Source organism: Poeciliopsis prolifica, unplaced genomic scaffold (genome assembly GCF_027474105.1).
Source record: "Poeciliopsis prolifica strain line A6 unplaced genomic scaffold, Auburn_PproV2 SCAFFOLD101, whole genome shotgun sequence".
NCBI lineage: Eukaryota > Metazoa > Chordata > Actinopteri > Cyprinodontiformes > Poeciliidae > Poeciliopsis > Poeciliopsis prolifica.
In genome coordinates, this window is record NW_026562476.1 from 680,161 (window position 1) to 698,517 (window position 18,357).

General features: G+C 38.4%; 1 protein-coding gene and 1 non-coding gene across 2 annotated transcripts; one reads left to right on the plus strand and one right to left on the minus strand.

The window, feature by feature from the left end:
* Positions 1-359: 359 nt before the first annotated feature.
* Positions 360-16,745, minus strand: ccdc15 (coiled-coil domain containing 15). Its single transcript, XM_055023442.1, has 10 exons — positions 16,328-16,745; positions 15,659-15,808; positions 14,500-14,601; positions 13,769-13,885; positions 13,544-13,621; positions 12,054-12,155; positions 11,871-11,974; positions 9,572-9,790; positions 2,398-2,546; positions 360-2,319 (listed from the first exon to the last, which is right to left on the minus strand). The coding sequence occupies exons 1-10, from the start codon at positions 16,499-16,501 to the stop codon at positions 2,270-2,272; spliced, it is 1,245 nt and encodes a 414-aa protein (XP_054879417.1). The 5' UTR covers positions 16,502-16,745; the 3' UTR covers positions 360-2,269.
* Positions 10,451-10,586, plus strand: LOC129354023 (U11 spliceosomal RNA). The gene has a single exon (XR_008605111.1). It is a non-coding gene; the product is annotated as a U11 spliceosomal RNA (small nuclear RNA).
* Positions 16,746-18,357: the final 1,612 nt, after the last annotated feature.

The window sequence follows — 18,357 nt, forward strand, 5'->3', positions numbered from 1 at the left end:
GATTCTGTATCAACATTCCTCAACATTACTACTTTTGTTGTAAAAAGTAGTCATTCAAGCTGTTACCTTTGCATAATTTCTGTTTTATCTGCCCACTTTCCTTTAACATTTCTTATGTACTGTAATTATTAAATGATTATATGAAAGAATTTTACACAATCTATTTATTGTTACAGCAAAAGAATATGGTTATGTCTCTCTAACATTTCTCACAAATGTTAAATAAACTCATTGCTCTTGGTTTGAGCAACACATCAGATATGATACAGAATTGTAAAAAATAAAATAAAGTTAGACTATAGTTACAATTTTGAAAGCCAAAATTGTATGAATGAGAAAAGATATGAGAAACCATTTGATTAGACAGTAAGAACCATTTCCTGACAGCAAAATAGTTGGTTTTGACAAGAACTGAACTGAGGAAATGAGTTTCAATTGGCCACTATATGGTAAATGGCTTGCCGTACTTAATTGGGAGCAAAAACATTTTCTGTCAAGTTTCTTTCTCAATCTGATGCTCAGATATTTTTGCAATCCAATTTGGACCATTTTATTATGAGAAATAATTTGATTTTATTTGGGATAAATTAAGCTACATGTAAAGCAGGGCTGCACAGTGGTGCAGTTGGTAGCACTGTTGCCTTACAGCAAGATTCCAGGCTAGGGGTCTTTCTGCATGAACTTTGCATGTTCTCCCTGTGCATGGTGGGTTCTTCTTCCCAAAGCCCAAAGGCATGACTGTGAGGTTGAGGGGTCTCTCTAAATTCTTCTTAGGTGTGAGTGTGTGCATGCATGGTTGTTTGTTGTGTCTGACTGTGTTGCCCTGTGATGGACTGGTCCTTTTGACTCATTGATAGGCACCAGGAATGGACAGATATGTAAAACATTTTGAACCAGATTAGTCTGGCGTGTATTGGCACAGTGTAATTACTTTGAGATTGAACAGAAAAACATGTTTCATTATATTAAGAACAAATCACTCAAGTTTTCACCTGGATCCTGTCTCGTCCACCCAGTTCTGTTGGAGATTTTTGGAACTAAAACTGTGGATGACATTTTTGAAATGATTCACAAACTGCATTAAAATTATTCAAATAAAATAGCAAAACACTGGGAAAAGTCAGTAGCTTTAATATGTAAGCTAGATGGATATCTCTTACTGTTGCATTTGAAGGGCTTTGCTTAAATAGAGTTTTAGTCCTAATTTTTTTTATCATCTACTTACTCACTGCACAGGTTAATGCATCAAAACCTCAAATTATTGTTGCTGATTAAATCAGAAGCTGTTGATTTATTTCAAAAAGTGCTTCAATTACAATTCATGTTGATTTAAAACAGCAATATCTACCCAAATACAACTGCTTTTTGTTCTACTAAAATGTTTTTTGTGGCAATGTATTGAGTATATGTAGGTGTCAAATATTAAATGTATTAATGACAGTGAAAAAATTAGCCTCCAATTATTATAACAATAATAATGCATATGGAGAAATAGACATTGCTATAAACAGTGAGGTAAAGAAATAAGTATAAGCATAAAATATCAATCATCTTTTTCATTAGAACTTCAAGAAACACTTATGTTTAGGATTTGAAAAAAAAAACATTTGCAAGGCACTATATAAAGTCTTAAAGAAACACTATAACTGACTTATCAGGACATTCCTGTCTGACAGAGTGTTATCAATTTTGAAATCTCATAGAAACTAACAGATAGTGAGGGAAACGTGAGATTTTTTTTTTAAATACTTCTTTAAAAAACAGCAGAGCAGAAGGTCAATTCTTGCAAAATCCACCCAACAAAAATGAGTGAAATTCAAGTTTAATATATTCATTTCCTAATTGGTTACTGACTTTGTAAAATTATGTCATGTACAATGTTCACATATACACAGAATTCATAGTTTGCAATAAGTACAGTAAGAAAAATTGTTAACAAAATGCAAACAAAGAAGATTATTTACTATACCTAATCCAGAAAAGTATTGCTTAAATTGTTAGAAAATTGCATTTGAGCTGGATTAGAACCTCAACAAAGAGTAATGGGGATAATAATTAGTCCAATCAGGGTGCTATTAAAATCACTGGGAATGTTAAACTGGCCAGGTAATTTGGTGACATAAAATACAAGCAGCCAAATTTACCCCAAAGAGAATACGTGTGAAAAGTACAACAGCATGTCTTCTAATGATGCAACCACTTAAAGTCTACTTAAACATCTGACAAAAACAGAGTGAGACGCCAGTTCCTTGAGAAACTGCAGTTGCCATTACTGCAAGTCCAAATTCACCAGTGTTAACTGCAGCGCTTTAGCATACGCTGTGGAGGAGAGAAGCATTTCAGACAGCAGTTCACAGGTCATACGTGTGCATAAGTATAAGGGTGTGCTGTTAGTACCTGTGGGGTTGTTGTGGAAGATGCAATTATTGGCACAGGTGTTGGGGTGGGAATCCCAAAAAGAGGAGGCACAGCAGCAAAGAGTGGGGAGCTCCAGCTTCATCTGAGACAAACGCTCCTTCATCTGAACTCTCAGAGCCTCGATAAACCTGCAGAGTCACGTACAGGTTACTATTCAGCTCAGAAATACTTACAGAAAGCTGTAAACTACAAGCAGCTATTTGGCTGTTTGCACATTAAAACAGGTGAAGATTAAACAATTCATGTTGAAGCAGCTCAAAAAAAGACTGTATGGCTGCAACTAACAATTATTTTAATTATTAATTAATTGATTATTTTGTCAATTAATCCATTATTTGTATAAAAAAATTGGCAACTTTTTTATTAAGTCTTTTTATACATTTAGAAATACATAAAAAGATATAAATGAATAAATGATTTAATTCCTTTTATACATAAGAAAATAGACATTTTATTGCCTAAATGAAATAACGGAGCATCTTTTTAGTGAAGACTTGATCGTTTGTAGCAAACTATCAGCTGATTTGCATCAACCCTTTCTGATTGACTTAACATCAACACAGTGTAGTTATTGATTAATCTATTGATTATTCTGATGAGTGATTAATTGAATTTTAAGCTTACCTCAGTGTGGATCGCGCCCCCTTTCACACAAACTGGACACAGGCTGACCTGTTTACATAAACCCCCTGAGTGAAATTATTGTTCTTTGGGCAATTCCACATCAAAGTGGAGTTTAAAACCCACCGTGTTAGATCTGGTTGTGCAGCTCAATGTGAACCGCAGAAATAACTTGTAGTCGCTCTTTCAGAGTGGTGAGAATGATGCGTGTGGCTATGTCTTCCATATTAAGCTTATGTACGTGTTACCCGGCCGGTGCATTAGTGGTTCACGAACCACCACTAACACTCATCGTGCAGGTGTAGCCCGGTGAGGAGCTTTCACGCTCTCCTCAATAGTCACGCTTCACGCTGGGGTTATATTATTATTATTGTTTTTGATATAATTTTTTAGGTTCCACAATGCATCAAACCATATCAAATGTTTTGTCCACTTAGTCAGCGTGTGGCCAGAAGAGAAACTCGTCCCACAAACTTGAGCAACAAAGGCAGTTTCAGTGGCCCTTGTTAAAAACTCAACAGACACAAAATGGAAGAGCTACTAAATCCACATTTCAGCATTGAATTAAATTTCCTGTTTCCTGTGGATCTCTGCGCAGTGCAGCGGATTTATTTTTATTTCCTTAAGTTAACCAGGTAAACCTCGTTGAGATCTGGATCTCATTTTTAAGAGGGACCTTAACTCGTCATGTAGGGGCCATCCAAGGCTATATGAGGCCTTGAGCAGAATTTTACTTCAGCCCAGTTCACACAACATGATTTTGGAAAAGTCGGCCGATTCTGAAAACGTGAGAGAGAGACCACACACTAGCCGATTTAAAATCGTAGGTGTAACGGTTCGATCGTAGAGTGTGAGGTTTCACTCGAACACATTCTAATTCCAGATACGAACAAACATGGACAACCACGTTGAAGTGGTAACTTTAGTTTGTGGACTAATGTTAACCCAAAAAAGACGGAACCAAAAATCAAAGCTTTGGATTAAGAACTGGAGACATCACAAGCAAGGATTATATTTGTTGCATCGCAACATGGAGGTGAGTTTTTTTTTTTTCTTCATAAAAAAATACTGTTTTGAATGTTTTCGGTTTTGTCGTTTAATTAATCGTTACAGTTTACGTATAATTTTATAATTTTTCGCTGTGTTCATGATGTTGTAGAATATATGCATACTGTATACTGTACCTTATTTCAGAAAACGGAATGACTGAAACATCAGAGTACCTTAAAATGTGAATGCATCATTGAGATCGATCCCTACCAACACCATAAAAGAGACCAATGAGCTGATCTACAACTCAGCATCAGTGATTCTTGAATGCTTGGCTATAAGAGCAACCATGAGATCCAATACCCACCATGGCAAAGACGGTTAGAGGCTAAAATCAAGGTAACAAGGAGGGAAGTGAGCCAACTGTCAGAGCTCCACAAGGGTACAATGAAAAGACCAGTACCCAGAAAGTACAGCCAGATGCCCATACCTGAAGCACTTGAAACTGCCAAACAGAGGCTCCAAGCCTTGGCCAGCCGCCTAACAGATACACAAGGGAGAATGAATCCAGAAGGATTAACCGGCTCTTCTCCACTCAACCAGCTAAGGTGTACTCTCAATGACAGGGTAATAACAAACAGAGCAACAATACTGGAAAGGCATATGGGAAATGGAGGCGTCCCACAACAGCAATGCACAGTGGCTGATCTCTCTACGAGAGGACCACAGCAACCTCCCTGAGCAAGCCCCGGTAACCATCACTGTGACAGATGTCCAAAAGAAACTGGACAGCACCAATGCCTGACATGATCCATGCCTACTGGCTAAAGAAACTCACTGCTCTCCATGAGCGACTGGCAGCCCACATGAACCAGCTGCTACAAAGTGAGACTCACCCTGAATGGTTAACTGAAGGGCGGACAATCCTAATCCAGAAGGATCTAACAAAGTGTCCAGTCCCACCCAATTACCGACCAATAACCTGCCTCTCCACAACCTGGAAGCTCATGTCAGGCATCATAGCGGCCAAGATAAGCAAACGCATGGATAAACACACGAACACGGCACAGAAGGGTATCGGTGTAAATAGTAGAGGAGCCAAACACCAACTCCTCGTAGACCACACAGTTGCCAGAGACTGCAAAACCCGACACACCAACCTGTGCATGGCTTGGATTGATTACAAGAAAGCCTATGACTCAATGCCGCATACTTGGATCATTGAATGCCTAGAGATGTATAACATCAACAGGACTCTGAGAGCCTTCATTGCAAACTCGATGAGGCTGTGGAAAACCACCCTTGAAGCCAACTGCAACCACTTGCACAAGTGTCCATCAAATGTGGCATATACCAAGGAGATGCTCTGTCCCCGCTACTGTTCTGCATAGGCCTGAACCCCCTCAGCCAAATTATCAACAAGACTGAAAAATACCGACTGAAAAATGAGGCCAACATCAGTCACCTTCTCTACATGGATGACATCAAGCTGTACAACAAGTGTGAGTGAGACATCGACTCACTGATCCACACCACCAGGATCTACAGCACGGACATCGGGATGTCATTCGGACTAGAGAAACGTGGTCGGCTGGTCACAAAGAGGGGGAAGGTGATCCACACAGAAGAAGTCTCACTCCCAGAAGGAACAATAGCAGACATAGAGGACAGTTACAAGTACCTAGGTATACCACAAGCAAATGGCAACCTCGATGAGGTCACAAGGAAAGGAGCCACAGCTAAATACCTCCAACGAAGGCAAGTCCTGAGAAGCCAGCTCAATGGCAAGAACAAAATCTGTGTGATAAACAGCTATGCCTTGCCAGTAATCAGATACCCTGCTGGAATAATTAGCTGGCCAAAGGAGGAGATAAAAGCCACAGATATTAAGACCAGAAAACTACTAACATTGCATGGAGGGTTCCATCCCAAATCCAGCACCCTGAGACTGTACACGAGCCGCAAGGAAGGAGGAAGAGGACTAGTGAGTGTGAGAACCACTGTCCAGGACGAAACAACTAAGATCCATAAATACATCAGGGACAAAGCCTCAACAGACAATGTGCTCAGTGAATGTCTCAGACAAAAGGGAACGGAGGTTGAGGTGCCAGAGATACCATCATGGGAGGACAAGCCCCTACATGGGATGTACCACCAGCAAATAACCGAAGTGGCTGATATCAGTAAATCCTACCAATGGCTGGAAAAAGCTGGACTCAAGGACAGCAGAGGCCCTCATCCTGGCCGCCCAGGAACAGGCCCTAAACACCAGAGCAATAGAGGCCCAGATCTGCCACGCCAGACAAGACCCAAGGTGTAGGTTGTGCAAGGAGGCCCTGAGACAGTCCAGCACATAACAGCAGGGTGCAAGATACTGGCAGGGAAAGCGTACATGGAACGACTTAACCAAGTGGCAGGCATAGTGTACAGAAACATCTGTGCAGAATATGGACTGGAAACCCCGAGATCAAAGTGGGAAACACCCCCAAAGGTGGTGGAGAATGCCAGAGCTAAGATCCTGTGGGACTTCCACATCCAGACAGACAGAATGGTAATGGCGAACCAACCAGACATTGTCGTAGTGGATAAACATCAGAGGAAAGCCGTTGTGGTAGATGTAGCAATACCAAGTGATTGCAACATCAGGAAAAAGGAGCACGAGAAACTGGAGAAATACCAGGGCCTCAGGGAGGAACTGGAGAGGGCCTGGAAGGTGAAGACCACAGTGGTGCCTGTGGTCATCGGGCCCTCGGGGCAGTAACCCCCAAACTGGAGCAGTGGCTACAACAGATCCCAGGAACAACATCAGACATCTCAGTCCAGAAATGTGCAGCAGTCCTTGGCACAGCCAAGATACTGCAGGACCCTCAAGCTCCCAGGCCTCTGGTAGAGGACCCGAGCTCAGAGGATAAGAACCACCCGCGGTGGGTGAGAAGGGAAAATGAATTATATTTATTTTATATATATATATAAAAAAATTAAAAATGGCTTTTTCCAGACATTGATAGGATTTACTGATATCAGCACATTGTCTGTTGAGGCTTTGTCCCTGATGTATTTATGGATCTTAGTTGTTTCGTCCTGGACAGTGGTTCTCACACTCACTAGTCCTCTGCCTCCGTCCTTGCGGCTCGTGTACAGTCTCAGGGTGCTGGATTTGGGATGGAACCCTCCATGCATGGTTAGTAGCTTTCTAGTCTTAATATCTGTGGCTTTTATCTCCTCCTTTGGCCAGCTGATTATTCCAGCAGGGTATCTGATTACTGGCAGGGCATAGCTGTTTATTGCACGGATTTTGTTCTTGCCATTGAGCTGGCTTCTCAGGACTTGCCTTAGTCGTTGGAGGTATTTAGGTATTTAGCTGTGGCTCCTTTCCTTGTGGTCTCATCGAGGTTGCCATTTGCTTGTGGTATACCTAGGTACTTGTAACTGTCCTCTATGTCTGCTATTGTTCCTTGTGGGAGTGAGATCCCTTCTGTGTGGATCACCTTCCCCTCTTTGTGATCAGCCGACCACATTTCTCTAGTCCGAAGATCCACACCTGGTGGTGTGGATCAGTGAGTCGATGTCTCGCTCACTCTTGGCATACAGCTTGATGTCATCCATGTAGAGGAGGTGACTGATGTTGGCCCCATTTTTGAGTCGGTATCCGTAGCCAGTCTTGTTGATAATTTGGCTGAGGGGGTTCAGGCCTATGCAGAACAGTAGCGGGGACAGAGCATCTCCTTGGTATATGCCACATTTGATGGACACTTGTGCAAGTGGTTTGCAGTTGGCTTCAAGGGTGGTTTTCCACAGCCTCATCGAGTTCGCAATGAAGGCTCTCAGAATCCTGTTGATGTTATACATCTCTAGGCATTCGATCCAAGCCATGCACAGGTTGGTGTGTCGGGTTTTGCAGTCTCGGGCAACTGTGCGGTCTACGAGGAGTTGGTGTTTGGCTCCTCTGGTATTTACACCGATACCCTTCTGTGCCGTGCTCATGTGTTTATCCATGTGTTTGCTTATCTTGGCCGCTATGATGCTGACATGAGCTTCCAGGTTGTGGAGAGTTGGGTGGGACTGGACCCTTTGATGGATCCTTCTGGATTAGGATTGTCCGCCCTTCAGTTAACCATTCAGGGTGAGTCCCACTTTGTAGCAGCTGGTTCATTTGAGCTGCCAGTCGCTCATGGAGAGCAGTGAGTTTCTTTCAGTGAGTCTCCAGCCTTGGTGGGTCTGCTCTGTTGTTATTACCCTTTTCATTGTACCCTTGTGGAGCTCTGACAGTTGGCTCACTTCCCTCCTTGTTACCTTGATTTTAGCCTCTAACCGTCTTTTCCATGGTGGGTATTGGGTCTCATGGTTGCTCTTATAGCCAAGTATCTCAATGATCACTGATGCTGAGTTGTAGATCAGCTCATTGGTTTCTGTTATGGTGTTGGTAGGGATCGTTCTCAATGCTGCATTCACATTCTCAATGAGACTTTCTGATGGTACTTCACTCAGCCGTTGTAATTGGCGCCGAGGAGGCCTGGTTGTCATTCTCGTTCAGCTCTGTTTCGCTCATTGGGGCCGTGTATCCCCTCACTGGGTGGGGACTTGTAGTTAAGTCCCCACAGTTCTGACATCCGGGTTCCTCCCTTTTGCCGTAGCATTTGTGTTGTATCTCGTCAATCTCAAGTTGTGATAGCAGTTGCCGTTTGCGGATGTTGGAACACTGAGCTACTAGTTGTTTAGCGCTTAGTGTTGACTGGGGATGTCGAAGTAACCATTCCTTCCCCAGTCTTTGCATGTAACCTCTCTCACTAGGGTTACTTGAGTAGTAGCATTCCAACAGATCCACATTTTCATCTCTCGCCCATTTCCGTCTTGTTCCAGTAGCCCATTTGTCATCAAGGTGCTCTGGTTCCCCAACACCTGACGCAGACCTTGTTTGGCCGGGCGACGTCTGAGCCGGCATGTTATGCAACTTAGTATCTCTCATGGTATGAGGTAGACAGTAGCTTGAAGGGTCTTGCCTAAGGACCCAGACTGGATTCGAACCCTGCCCTCTCGGGTGATATACTGATGCCTTATGTATTGAGCTATCCAGTCAGCGATGGTTACCGGGGCTTACTCAGGGAGGTTGCTGTGGTCCTCTCGTAGAGAGATCAGCATATATATATATATATATATATATATATATATATATATATATATATATATATATATATATATATATATATATATTACTAAATTAAAGATTGTGCTCTTATAAGTTTACATTGCTGCATTTTTTGTAAACTTAACTTATTTTATAAGCATGACAGCAAAAGGTTCATATATTAAACATTTCTAATGAAATCAGTCCAGAACATCAAGGACTTCCTTTATAGTTTATCTAGATCTCTAAATTCCTACAGATCTGTGCTTGGCTCTGGGAGTTTAAGGGAGTCGAGAATGCTAATTGACTAATCTCTGAGTAACCAAGCTATAGTATGCTCACTGCTACACACATTGACATTATTCTAGTTTCATCAGAATCAGAACGAGTGAGTAGGTCATACATCAGTTAGATTACCTCACAGAGTCTTTCCACTTGTTATTGTTCCTCTCCTCCTCCCTCTTCCTCCTCTGCAGCTGCATAGCTCTCTCCTTCTCTTCCTCCTCCTCCAGCGCCAGCTGCTCCAGAACCTGCCGGTCTCGCTCTTCCAGCCTCTGCCTGGCCTCCACAAGCCTCCGAGCTTTCTCTAACTTCATCTCCTCGTCCTGACGAAGCTTTTCTTTCTCTGCTTTGATCCTTAAATGACAAAATAAATCAATTTTTAAAAAAAATCTGACCAAGACTTCTTTTTCCCTTTTGTGAAGCATTGTAAAAAATAGTTGATCAAATGTTACAAGCTATACATGTCATACAAATGGAACAGATGCAGAGTTACATTCTCCGTCCAGCGCTGGGCCACACTTAACTCACTTTATGGATGCAACCAAGTGAGGCAAAGATTGTAGCGAGTTTAGCTTTTATTCTTCTCTGCAATCTGTACCCTCCATAAACGGTAGTCTAGTCAGTTTCAGTCTGTTTATGTATGACTGATGGTGACAGTCACATATAAGCATGGTTATGTAAGCCGCAGCGTGTTTGTGTGTGTGTGTGTGTAAGCAGATAAAAGAGATAGAGGAAAATACAGAATCCTTAACAAGATGAAAGGTTAGTTAAGTACTTAGGCTCTTATAATTTATTAGCAGATGAACAGAATGTGCTCCCCTGGTCTAAATCCAAACATTTTGAGATCAAGATTTTCTTTTTCTCTCATCAGCCGGCTGAGTTCTACCTCATGACACTGTAAAAACTGTAAATGAAACTCTATTGAATTATTTTACATGCGAATCAGTTATTGCACACATATCAAAGTGATAGAAATCCTAATGCAGCAACTTCCTCATTGAAATTCTGACACTAAAAAAGGGCTTCTGTCGTGATTGACACAGGGAGGGTGAGGGAGTCTCATCCTCTTTGTGGAATCGCTATCAAGAGATTTCAGAAGCAAAATTTTTAAAATTTGAGGCTGCTGGTAACCGTTTGTTCAAATAACAAAAAAGATAAAAAGCAAAAGAAAAAAAAGAAATTCTGACACTGGCAGGAGGAACTGGTTTCTCATAGTCGGAAGCAAACTTGAGGCCAGCAGGTGTCAGTCAGTTATGATAGACCTGAAATTTGGTTTGATGACCTCAAATGAGAAATTTCAAACAGAAAGGAGGAACCAAAGAGCACAGTTATGTGAAAAGTACATCTTACGAAGTTGTCGCCTTTAACCAGATGTTGGACAGGATTTTATTTCAATGTCTTGTGAATGTTAGCGCCTCATTTTCAACAGCGGAACTGTGCAGGTTGAAAAAGATTGTCATTTTGGAGAAAATCTCATCAATATCAATATTTCCATTAAATAAGAGATGAAAATAAATAGTATGTTTCATAGAGGAAAAGCCTCTCAGACTCTGTGCTCTAAGCAAAATGCCAGAAACATTTTTTTTTAAATATTAGAAAATGTATTTAATTTCACATAATTATTGTGATAGGAGCCATTTGTTTGTTAAATACTTCACCAAATATATTTGTTCTATTTGATGTTTGTTGTGAGTGACGTACACTCACAAACGAACGAGTTAATTTGTCCAATTTTGTCGTTTAATGAACGTTCAGAAAATACAGCGGCTGTAGTGCACCACAGCAAAGGTAAACAAACGCAAAATAACCTCAAATATTGTTGTTACCTGGAATATGAGGTGTATACTGAGTTGTGTTTCAGTTATCACAGTTTATTTTGAAGCCCTGCCGCTTTAGAAAAAGGAATTTTTTTGTTTAAAGAATATTTATGTCCATCCGCTTGTTTGTGTATGTTTTTATTGTGTCTTGTAAGTTGATGTGGGCTGGTCACTTGCAAAAGGGTATATGACACATATGACAATAAAGACTATGTATTAATCTATTATTTATTTATTAGAAAAAAATTATTATTTGAGTAAGAACGACTTAAATTTGTCATGTTAAACATACTCAATGAATCAAGTTATAAAAACTTACTAAATTAAGTTGGATAAACTCAGTCAATTGAGTTGGTCAGATGTAGGATACAAAACTGGCATCGAACTCAATAATTTCAAGTAAAGTCAAAGTAAAATGTCCCTTTAAGTTAAAGCTTTGTAACTTTTAAGATAATTGAACACAAACAAATACGTTGTCATCACCAAACTAAAGAAATAAGTGAGATTAATGTAAAATATTCCATAAGTTGAACTGCAGAGTAAGGTCTAACAACACTATTGTTGTGTGAAAACAGCAGCAGAAGGTTATGCAGGAGGATCAGTGGTAGTCTGGTCACCTTGCAGTCCTCTTCAGATGTTTCCTGAGCTGTTGGTTCTCCTTCACCTGCTCCCGTTCAGTGTTCATGACCAGGCGGCGGTGCTTCAGGAACTGAGACTGACGCTGCAGAAAAAGACAGAGAATCAGCTGTAAAATTTTAGCCAGACAGGAGAAAAACAAGTAAAATTTGATCTTCATCCACCTGCTTTTTCACTTTTTCTTCATCCGTCATTGGCCAGAGAAACTTTGGGACTTCATGACCAGAGAGTGAATTATTTGGATTCAACAGGGTGTGTCCGTTGACCTTAAACATACAAACACAAGACAACCTACAAAAGTATTCACATTTTGTCATTTTACAACAAACTTGAATGTAATTTATTAACCTTTTTGTGGAATATAAAAATGGCATAAAATGTAAATATTATATGCAAATCTAAAAAAATGGGGCATGAATTTGTATTCTGTAACTTTTACAATAATACGGCAAAAGCAATAAAAAAAATACAAATCTGTCTCTAATGTAATTCTTCACTATTTTTTCTACTTTTGACTTGTTTACTCCAATCTGTATACTCCAGTGTACAACTAATCACATACCATATGCTTTTATTTACATATTGTACTTATTACGCATTGCTGTTTTACATTATTATAAATATTATACATATTCTTTACATATTTTACTTTTATTGCATATATTTATATTGACACTTTTATTGTTATTTATTAATTGTTATTGGAGCCTTGCAACAAAATTTCTTTAAAAATGTACATTTGAATGACAATAAAATCTGTCTGTCTCTGTGCATGTCTAAATTAGTTGACTGTTATTTCACTAATTAGTTCATCATGATTAATCATTTTAGCCCTACTCTCAACTGTTCTCAGTATCTTGCAAAATTATTCATAGTTGCTGTGGTTTTTTCAATGTTGCCACATGATAAACACAACCTTCACTGTTAATATATTAGCATATTATGTTGTAAGGAAGCACCATTGTAGAGTGGAAATAAAAGGATAAATTGTTTTTTTTAATTTGGAAATTAAAAAGTGAAATACTGTTTGTATTTCACTTGTCTTACTGCAATATTCCTAAATAAAATCCAACCAATTGGAGCTGTCTAACTAGTGGCTAACATGTGGATAGCATGTTAGCCACCTATAAATGCAGCAGATGTGTGGAGGTTTGTATTCTTAAACACACGTCATGTTGACAAAGAAACACAACAGAGAGGTTTAAAACTGAATTAGGTTATAAAACTATATGCCAAGCTGTGAACATCTACAGAAAGCACTTCAATCCATTGTCTGAGAATAAAACAGCATAGCACAACTGCTATAAGAAGCAAATTGGAAAAGGTTTCAGTCTCAATACATGCCACAATTTTTCGATTATTTCTTTTATTTGTAAAACTAGGCACCTTTTTCTTCCACTTCACATTACAAATTGCTTTGTGTTGCTTTATTACAAAAGGTCAAAATATAATACACTGAAGTTGTGGTTATAATGTGAGAAAATAGAAAAAGGTTTGAGATGTAAGAATACTTTTAAAATTGAAGTTCATGTTCATTGTCCAACACTCACAAATATTAGACAAATTAATAAAAGTAAAAACAAAAACTTGAAGTCTGAAAAAATATAACATAACCTGTTTGATTTCATTTCTGCATGTTGATAAATTCAGTTACCTTCTGCTGAACAAGGGGACATTCATGTTGATTACTAAAGAGAGGAACATCTCTCGTTTCCTGTTCCTCCTCTGTTCTCTGCACACAAGCATTAGCAGTTTGATGGGGGAGAGACAAATGTTTTCAGTTATTCCTTCAACTTCCAGGAAAAAAAACCCAAACATGATTTAGGAAGTGTGCTAAAAATAAAAAAAGCAGAACAAAGGTTTAGACACAGACACTCACATGTCTGGTTGGAGAGATGCTCCATCTGCCTCCTGGAAGATCTGACAGTGCTTCCTCCCCTTGGGTCAGCCGACAGGCAGCCAGTCTGAGTCTGACCTGCCTCAGGGGCTTACTCAACTGGAAAACAGTGGAAATAAATAATATTCCACATTAATGATGGTCACATTACCAGATAAGTCACAGAATGGTAAATAGTTTGATCTTTCTGGAGGTCAAAAACACAGCAAAAATGCTAACTAAGCAAAAAAGTAATTGTAAACTTCATTGAGAGTAAAACTGGATTTACCAACTATTTACCAGCTGAAATAAATGTATTAGTGCTCCGTGGTGGGTAAACTTCCACTTTACAGTTTGCACCCATAAACAACTCATAATGTTTATACGGAATCCTGCAACAGCTACTTAATACTAGATTCAGAGCCTTTTGTTTTCAGACCTGAAACAAAACCAGGGAGAGAATAGCTTCATCAGCCCAGGTTTGGGCAAAGAATAATCAAATTAACTTATCAATAGACTTTTATTTTAGCTGAAGAACGAAAGATTTCACTTAAAAGACATTCTTAAAAATCATTTACATATATTTTTTAACATTTTACTATTCAACAGTGATTTCAGTGATGTTTTCAGTTGAATTTACAATTTATAATAAATAAAAATAAGAGTGTCTCCAATGTTAGCAAGAAATCTATCAGAGCTTTCTGCTTCTCTTTGCTGAGGAACCTTCACCTCACCTCTGGAGAACTGCCCTGTGGTGCAACAGGTTCTGAGTGGATATGCTCCTCTTCCTTGCAGACCTGTTGGGTCAGGATCAGAGGTCCTCTGTGGGGTATTACCTAGACAAAGACACACATGTCTACCATGAAAAGATCTTTTCAGGAAAATTAATGTCTTGTGAGCCATGGTGCAGCTTGCACACCACACAGGTTTTTTAAGAACTTGGTATTATTAATAACATACTAATATAAAACATAATGACCAGCTAACCAGTCAGCTACATCTTCTAATAAGAAAAATGTCACTATTTTAGCTTGAAGACTGTTGCAAAAACCTAATTGGTTCTCTTTTTGTTTTTAGTTTCAGATATGAAAAATGGCAGTGAAAATAACAGGAAGTTGTGGTTACGTGTACGCTGGAATTCTGCAACATATGTACCTGACAAGAGGAGGTGTAAAAAGTATATCTGGTCTAAGTGCAATTAAAAGTGATTTTTGTTTCTGAATATGTCATAAGGGTACCAGGAAACTTTCTGGGGCTTATTTTTTACATGCTTCTGCCAGGGAACGATTAGATTATCTCGGACAAAACTGTCCCTGGAGACGGGATAAAATTTTGGTTTTTAGCCTCAACCTACTGGGAAGGTGGAAAACCTTTCAGATTGGGTGAATTTTCTGAGCCTTGTGTTTAACTTTATACTCTTCTGAAGTGATATTTGGTGTGTAATATAACAGACATTTCATAAATATACAAGATTTTGAATAATTTCTGCCTTTAGGTGAGGGCGGAGTCAGAGAGTATATCCTCATGTCATAATATTTGATTTTTAGAATTTGAACAATGTGTCATCATTTATAGGGCACCACCATACAGAATGAAAGAATGCAAGATGAAAACATTGAAAAACAAAGACAAAATAAATGAAGAAATAAGCTAGAAAGCCTGGAAAAGTAAAAATAAACACCAAAAAACAAAAACGTGCAGTTAGCAAACATGATGATTTTTCAATATAAAGTGAAGTAGAGCTACAATGCCAATAAGAGGAGCAATACTTTCTGCTTTCTTCTTGTTCTCATCTGAGCTTTTTACACTGTGACCTTCAACACTTTGAACAAATCAGCCTTTGCTCTTGTCTGCTTTTTTCCAGGACTTCACAGTCAGGTGGGAATACTTTACCAAGGGATGTGAGTGAGGTTGCTGTTGTCGCTTGCACGCGTGAGCTTGATGTGCGACTCGTCGTCGCACTTCATCTTGAAACCGCTTCAGGTTGTCTGCATCCTCTCTTCTCTTTTGGGCCTGTAGCTCCTCAGTTAGCAAAGCAAGGGTCTAAAACAAAACACAGATCTCTGAAAACAACAAGACTATCAATCCCTAAAATCTCCATTTACCAAAAATGGAATCAGCAACAACAAAGCTAAAATGTTTTAGAATAAGGCTATTTAAAAATTCTCAAATTGGATCTCTAAATAAACTGTTTAGCTTCCATTCTTATGTAGTGATTTGTTGAATTAGTACAGTTGAACTATTTTTTATGTCAGAAAAAATTTTTAATGTTGCAATATCCAAATTTTGAATATTGGTGCGTCTCTAAATTATAAGTAAAACATATCCAGCGAAATTAACCAGTAGACAAAAGCCAAACAAAGCTGATATTTAAAATTTTATAACAATTTATAAAATAGTTAAACTTGACGTTTGGGCTAAATTAATGAATTTTCAATGGTCTGGATAAAAACTGTAGGAAAAGTAAGGACTCTATCAAAATAAATGTGAGACTTGGCACTACTGTTGGTAACGGCTAAATTAGAGCTTGCTGGTCGCGGCAGATTTTAAAGCCAAACTTACAGCCGGGTGCTCCCGGAAATCCTCTCCGACTTCTACCCAGGCTCCAACCGCCACAACCGCCTGGTTCCTTTCGGCCAACACTTTACTGGGTCTCGAGTGTCCATGCTGGCTGCTCAGGCTCCCCGGAGATTTAAACCTGCGGTCTATCGGAACTTTGAAATGGCCAGTAGTCATTAGTAACCGAAAACACTGCTGCTTATGTTGATTCCGATTGAATTCAGAAGATTAATTCAACGAGAAACTACTTCGGTGGCTAAGTTGACACACAGAGAAAATGCTATAAACCTTTTAAACTAATGAAAACGATAAAAGATCTGACGTGAGGACAAAATGAAAATATCTCAGCAGAGAATTGAATTTCGCTCTTCTCGTTTTAGTGCGGAGTTTAGCAAACACCTCACTACTGCCTCCATGTGGACAGGAGGAGACAGTGAACGTCAACGTCGAGAGGATTTCTGAAACAACTCTCTCTGGGAAATATAGAAAATAACTGAAGTACAAAGATTTAATCAAATAAATTGTTTTGTAATTAAATGCTCTTTTAATGAGTCCACTTGTATAATACTGAAGCATCTTCTGTTCAACTTAATCTGATTAAAAGTTAAACTTCCTAAAATTACTGTATTGACTATTTGTCCCAAAAACTTAATTCCAAAATCAAAGAGAAAAAAAAAATTCAAATTTCAAAAGTGATCAAAGCAAAATGAAATGAACTCAAACAGTCAATACTGTGGATTGTGGGTTCTGGTTTACACAGTCCAAACAAAAGGTCAAAACAGTCCAGCTCTTTGTTTTCTTTATTCAGTTTTTATCTAAAACCAAGTTACAGGCTTTGGCAAACCTTGCCCTTACTCCTGCACTTATTCTCACTAATAAAAAACTGACTCACCGACTGACTGATGACAGACAGGTAAAAAACCATATGACCACCCACGTGACTAAGACTCATCTATACGCTACATATTTATACTGTGAAACACACCCACTTCCCAAACTGAAATCAATTAACTAATTAAGTGAATTACTAACCAAAAAACTTATTTAGAAAACAAAATAAACATTCTAATTATAAATCAACTAGAAAACAAACAAAATAAACTAAATAATCTACATTCTAAACTTTAAAAATAATGGAGAAATAGCTCCTACAATTATTATTGACTCACATAAAGAGTCTAAGCAGTAATCTCAACAATGGTATAAAAACCTCTTATATTAAGAATCTTTAAAAATATTAAGTATAGACCCAAGTGTGGAGAAGTACTTTTGGACAGAATAAAGAAGCTTCTTTCTCATCTGTAACCATTTTAGTAATTTTTTAATTGTTGAAATAGGTCTATTTTAAATATTTTTATTTTAAATAAAATATGTGGACATGAATTGGCATTTTTAAACTGATGCTACACCCTGCACCATTTTTTGTATTGTGCCTTCTATCTAACATTTATCCGTACGATATAAAATTTATCCTAATTTTATTTCAACTCCAAAGTAAAATGAATATATTTTTAAGTCTGAATGTATTGCCAAGAGGTTGTCATCAGAAGTTCAAATATACATTTAGTATGCATTTTTTCATCTCTAATCTATGTTTGTAGTTAAACAATCTGATTGTTTACCATTAATTTTATGTTAATTAGCTTTTAACCTGACATGAATTTATACATTTTACAGTTGTTATTCTTCACTCTCTCAAAAAGAAGTCAAAGTAAAGATGACAAAGAAGATTATACCAGAAGAGATTTTCTATTAGATACAAAAATCAAACTCATCCAGCAGGTGACAGTACACATTGAGCAAATCTGGACAGATTTTTTTTTTCCACAATCCATTTGAGGGGGAAAAAAAATCCAATATTCTGACCTCATTTTGTAAGAAAGAAAAAACATTAAAACTAAACATTTTTGCAAAGGTATTAACACAATTTTAATTAAACAAAACCATTAAAAAAATTTAAAAAAAAACAGCACAAACTGAACCCAAGATCAATAGAAGGGTGAATAAATCAATAAAATACAACAATAGAACAA

Bases quoted from the DNA above. Each gene is read 5' to 3' on its own strand.
- ccdc15 (XM_055023442.1), bottom strand. From the start codon at position 16,501: ATGACTACTGGCCATTTCAAAGTTCCGATAGACCGCAGGTTTAAATCT. The intron at 15,809-16,327 runs GTAAGTTTGGCT...GTTTTGTTTTAG, and splicing joins ATTTCCGGGAGCACCCGGCT to ACCCTTGCTTTGCTAACTGA. The intron at 13,886-14,499 runs GTGAGGTGAAGG...ACTGTTTTCCAG, and splicing joins CACAGGGCAGTTCTCCAGAG to TTGAGTAAGCCCCTGAGGCA.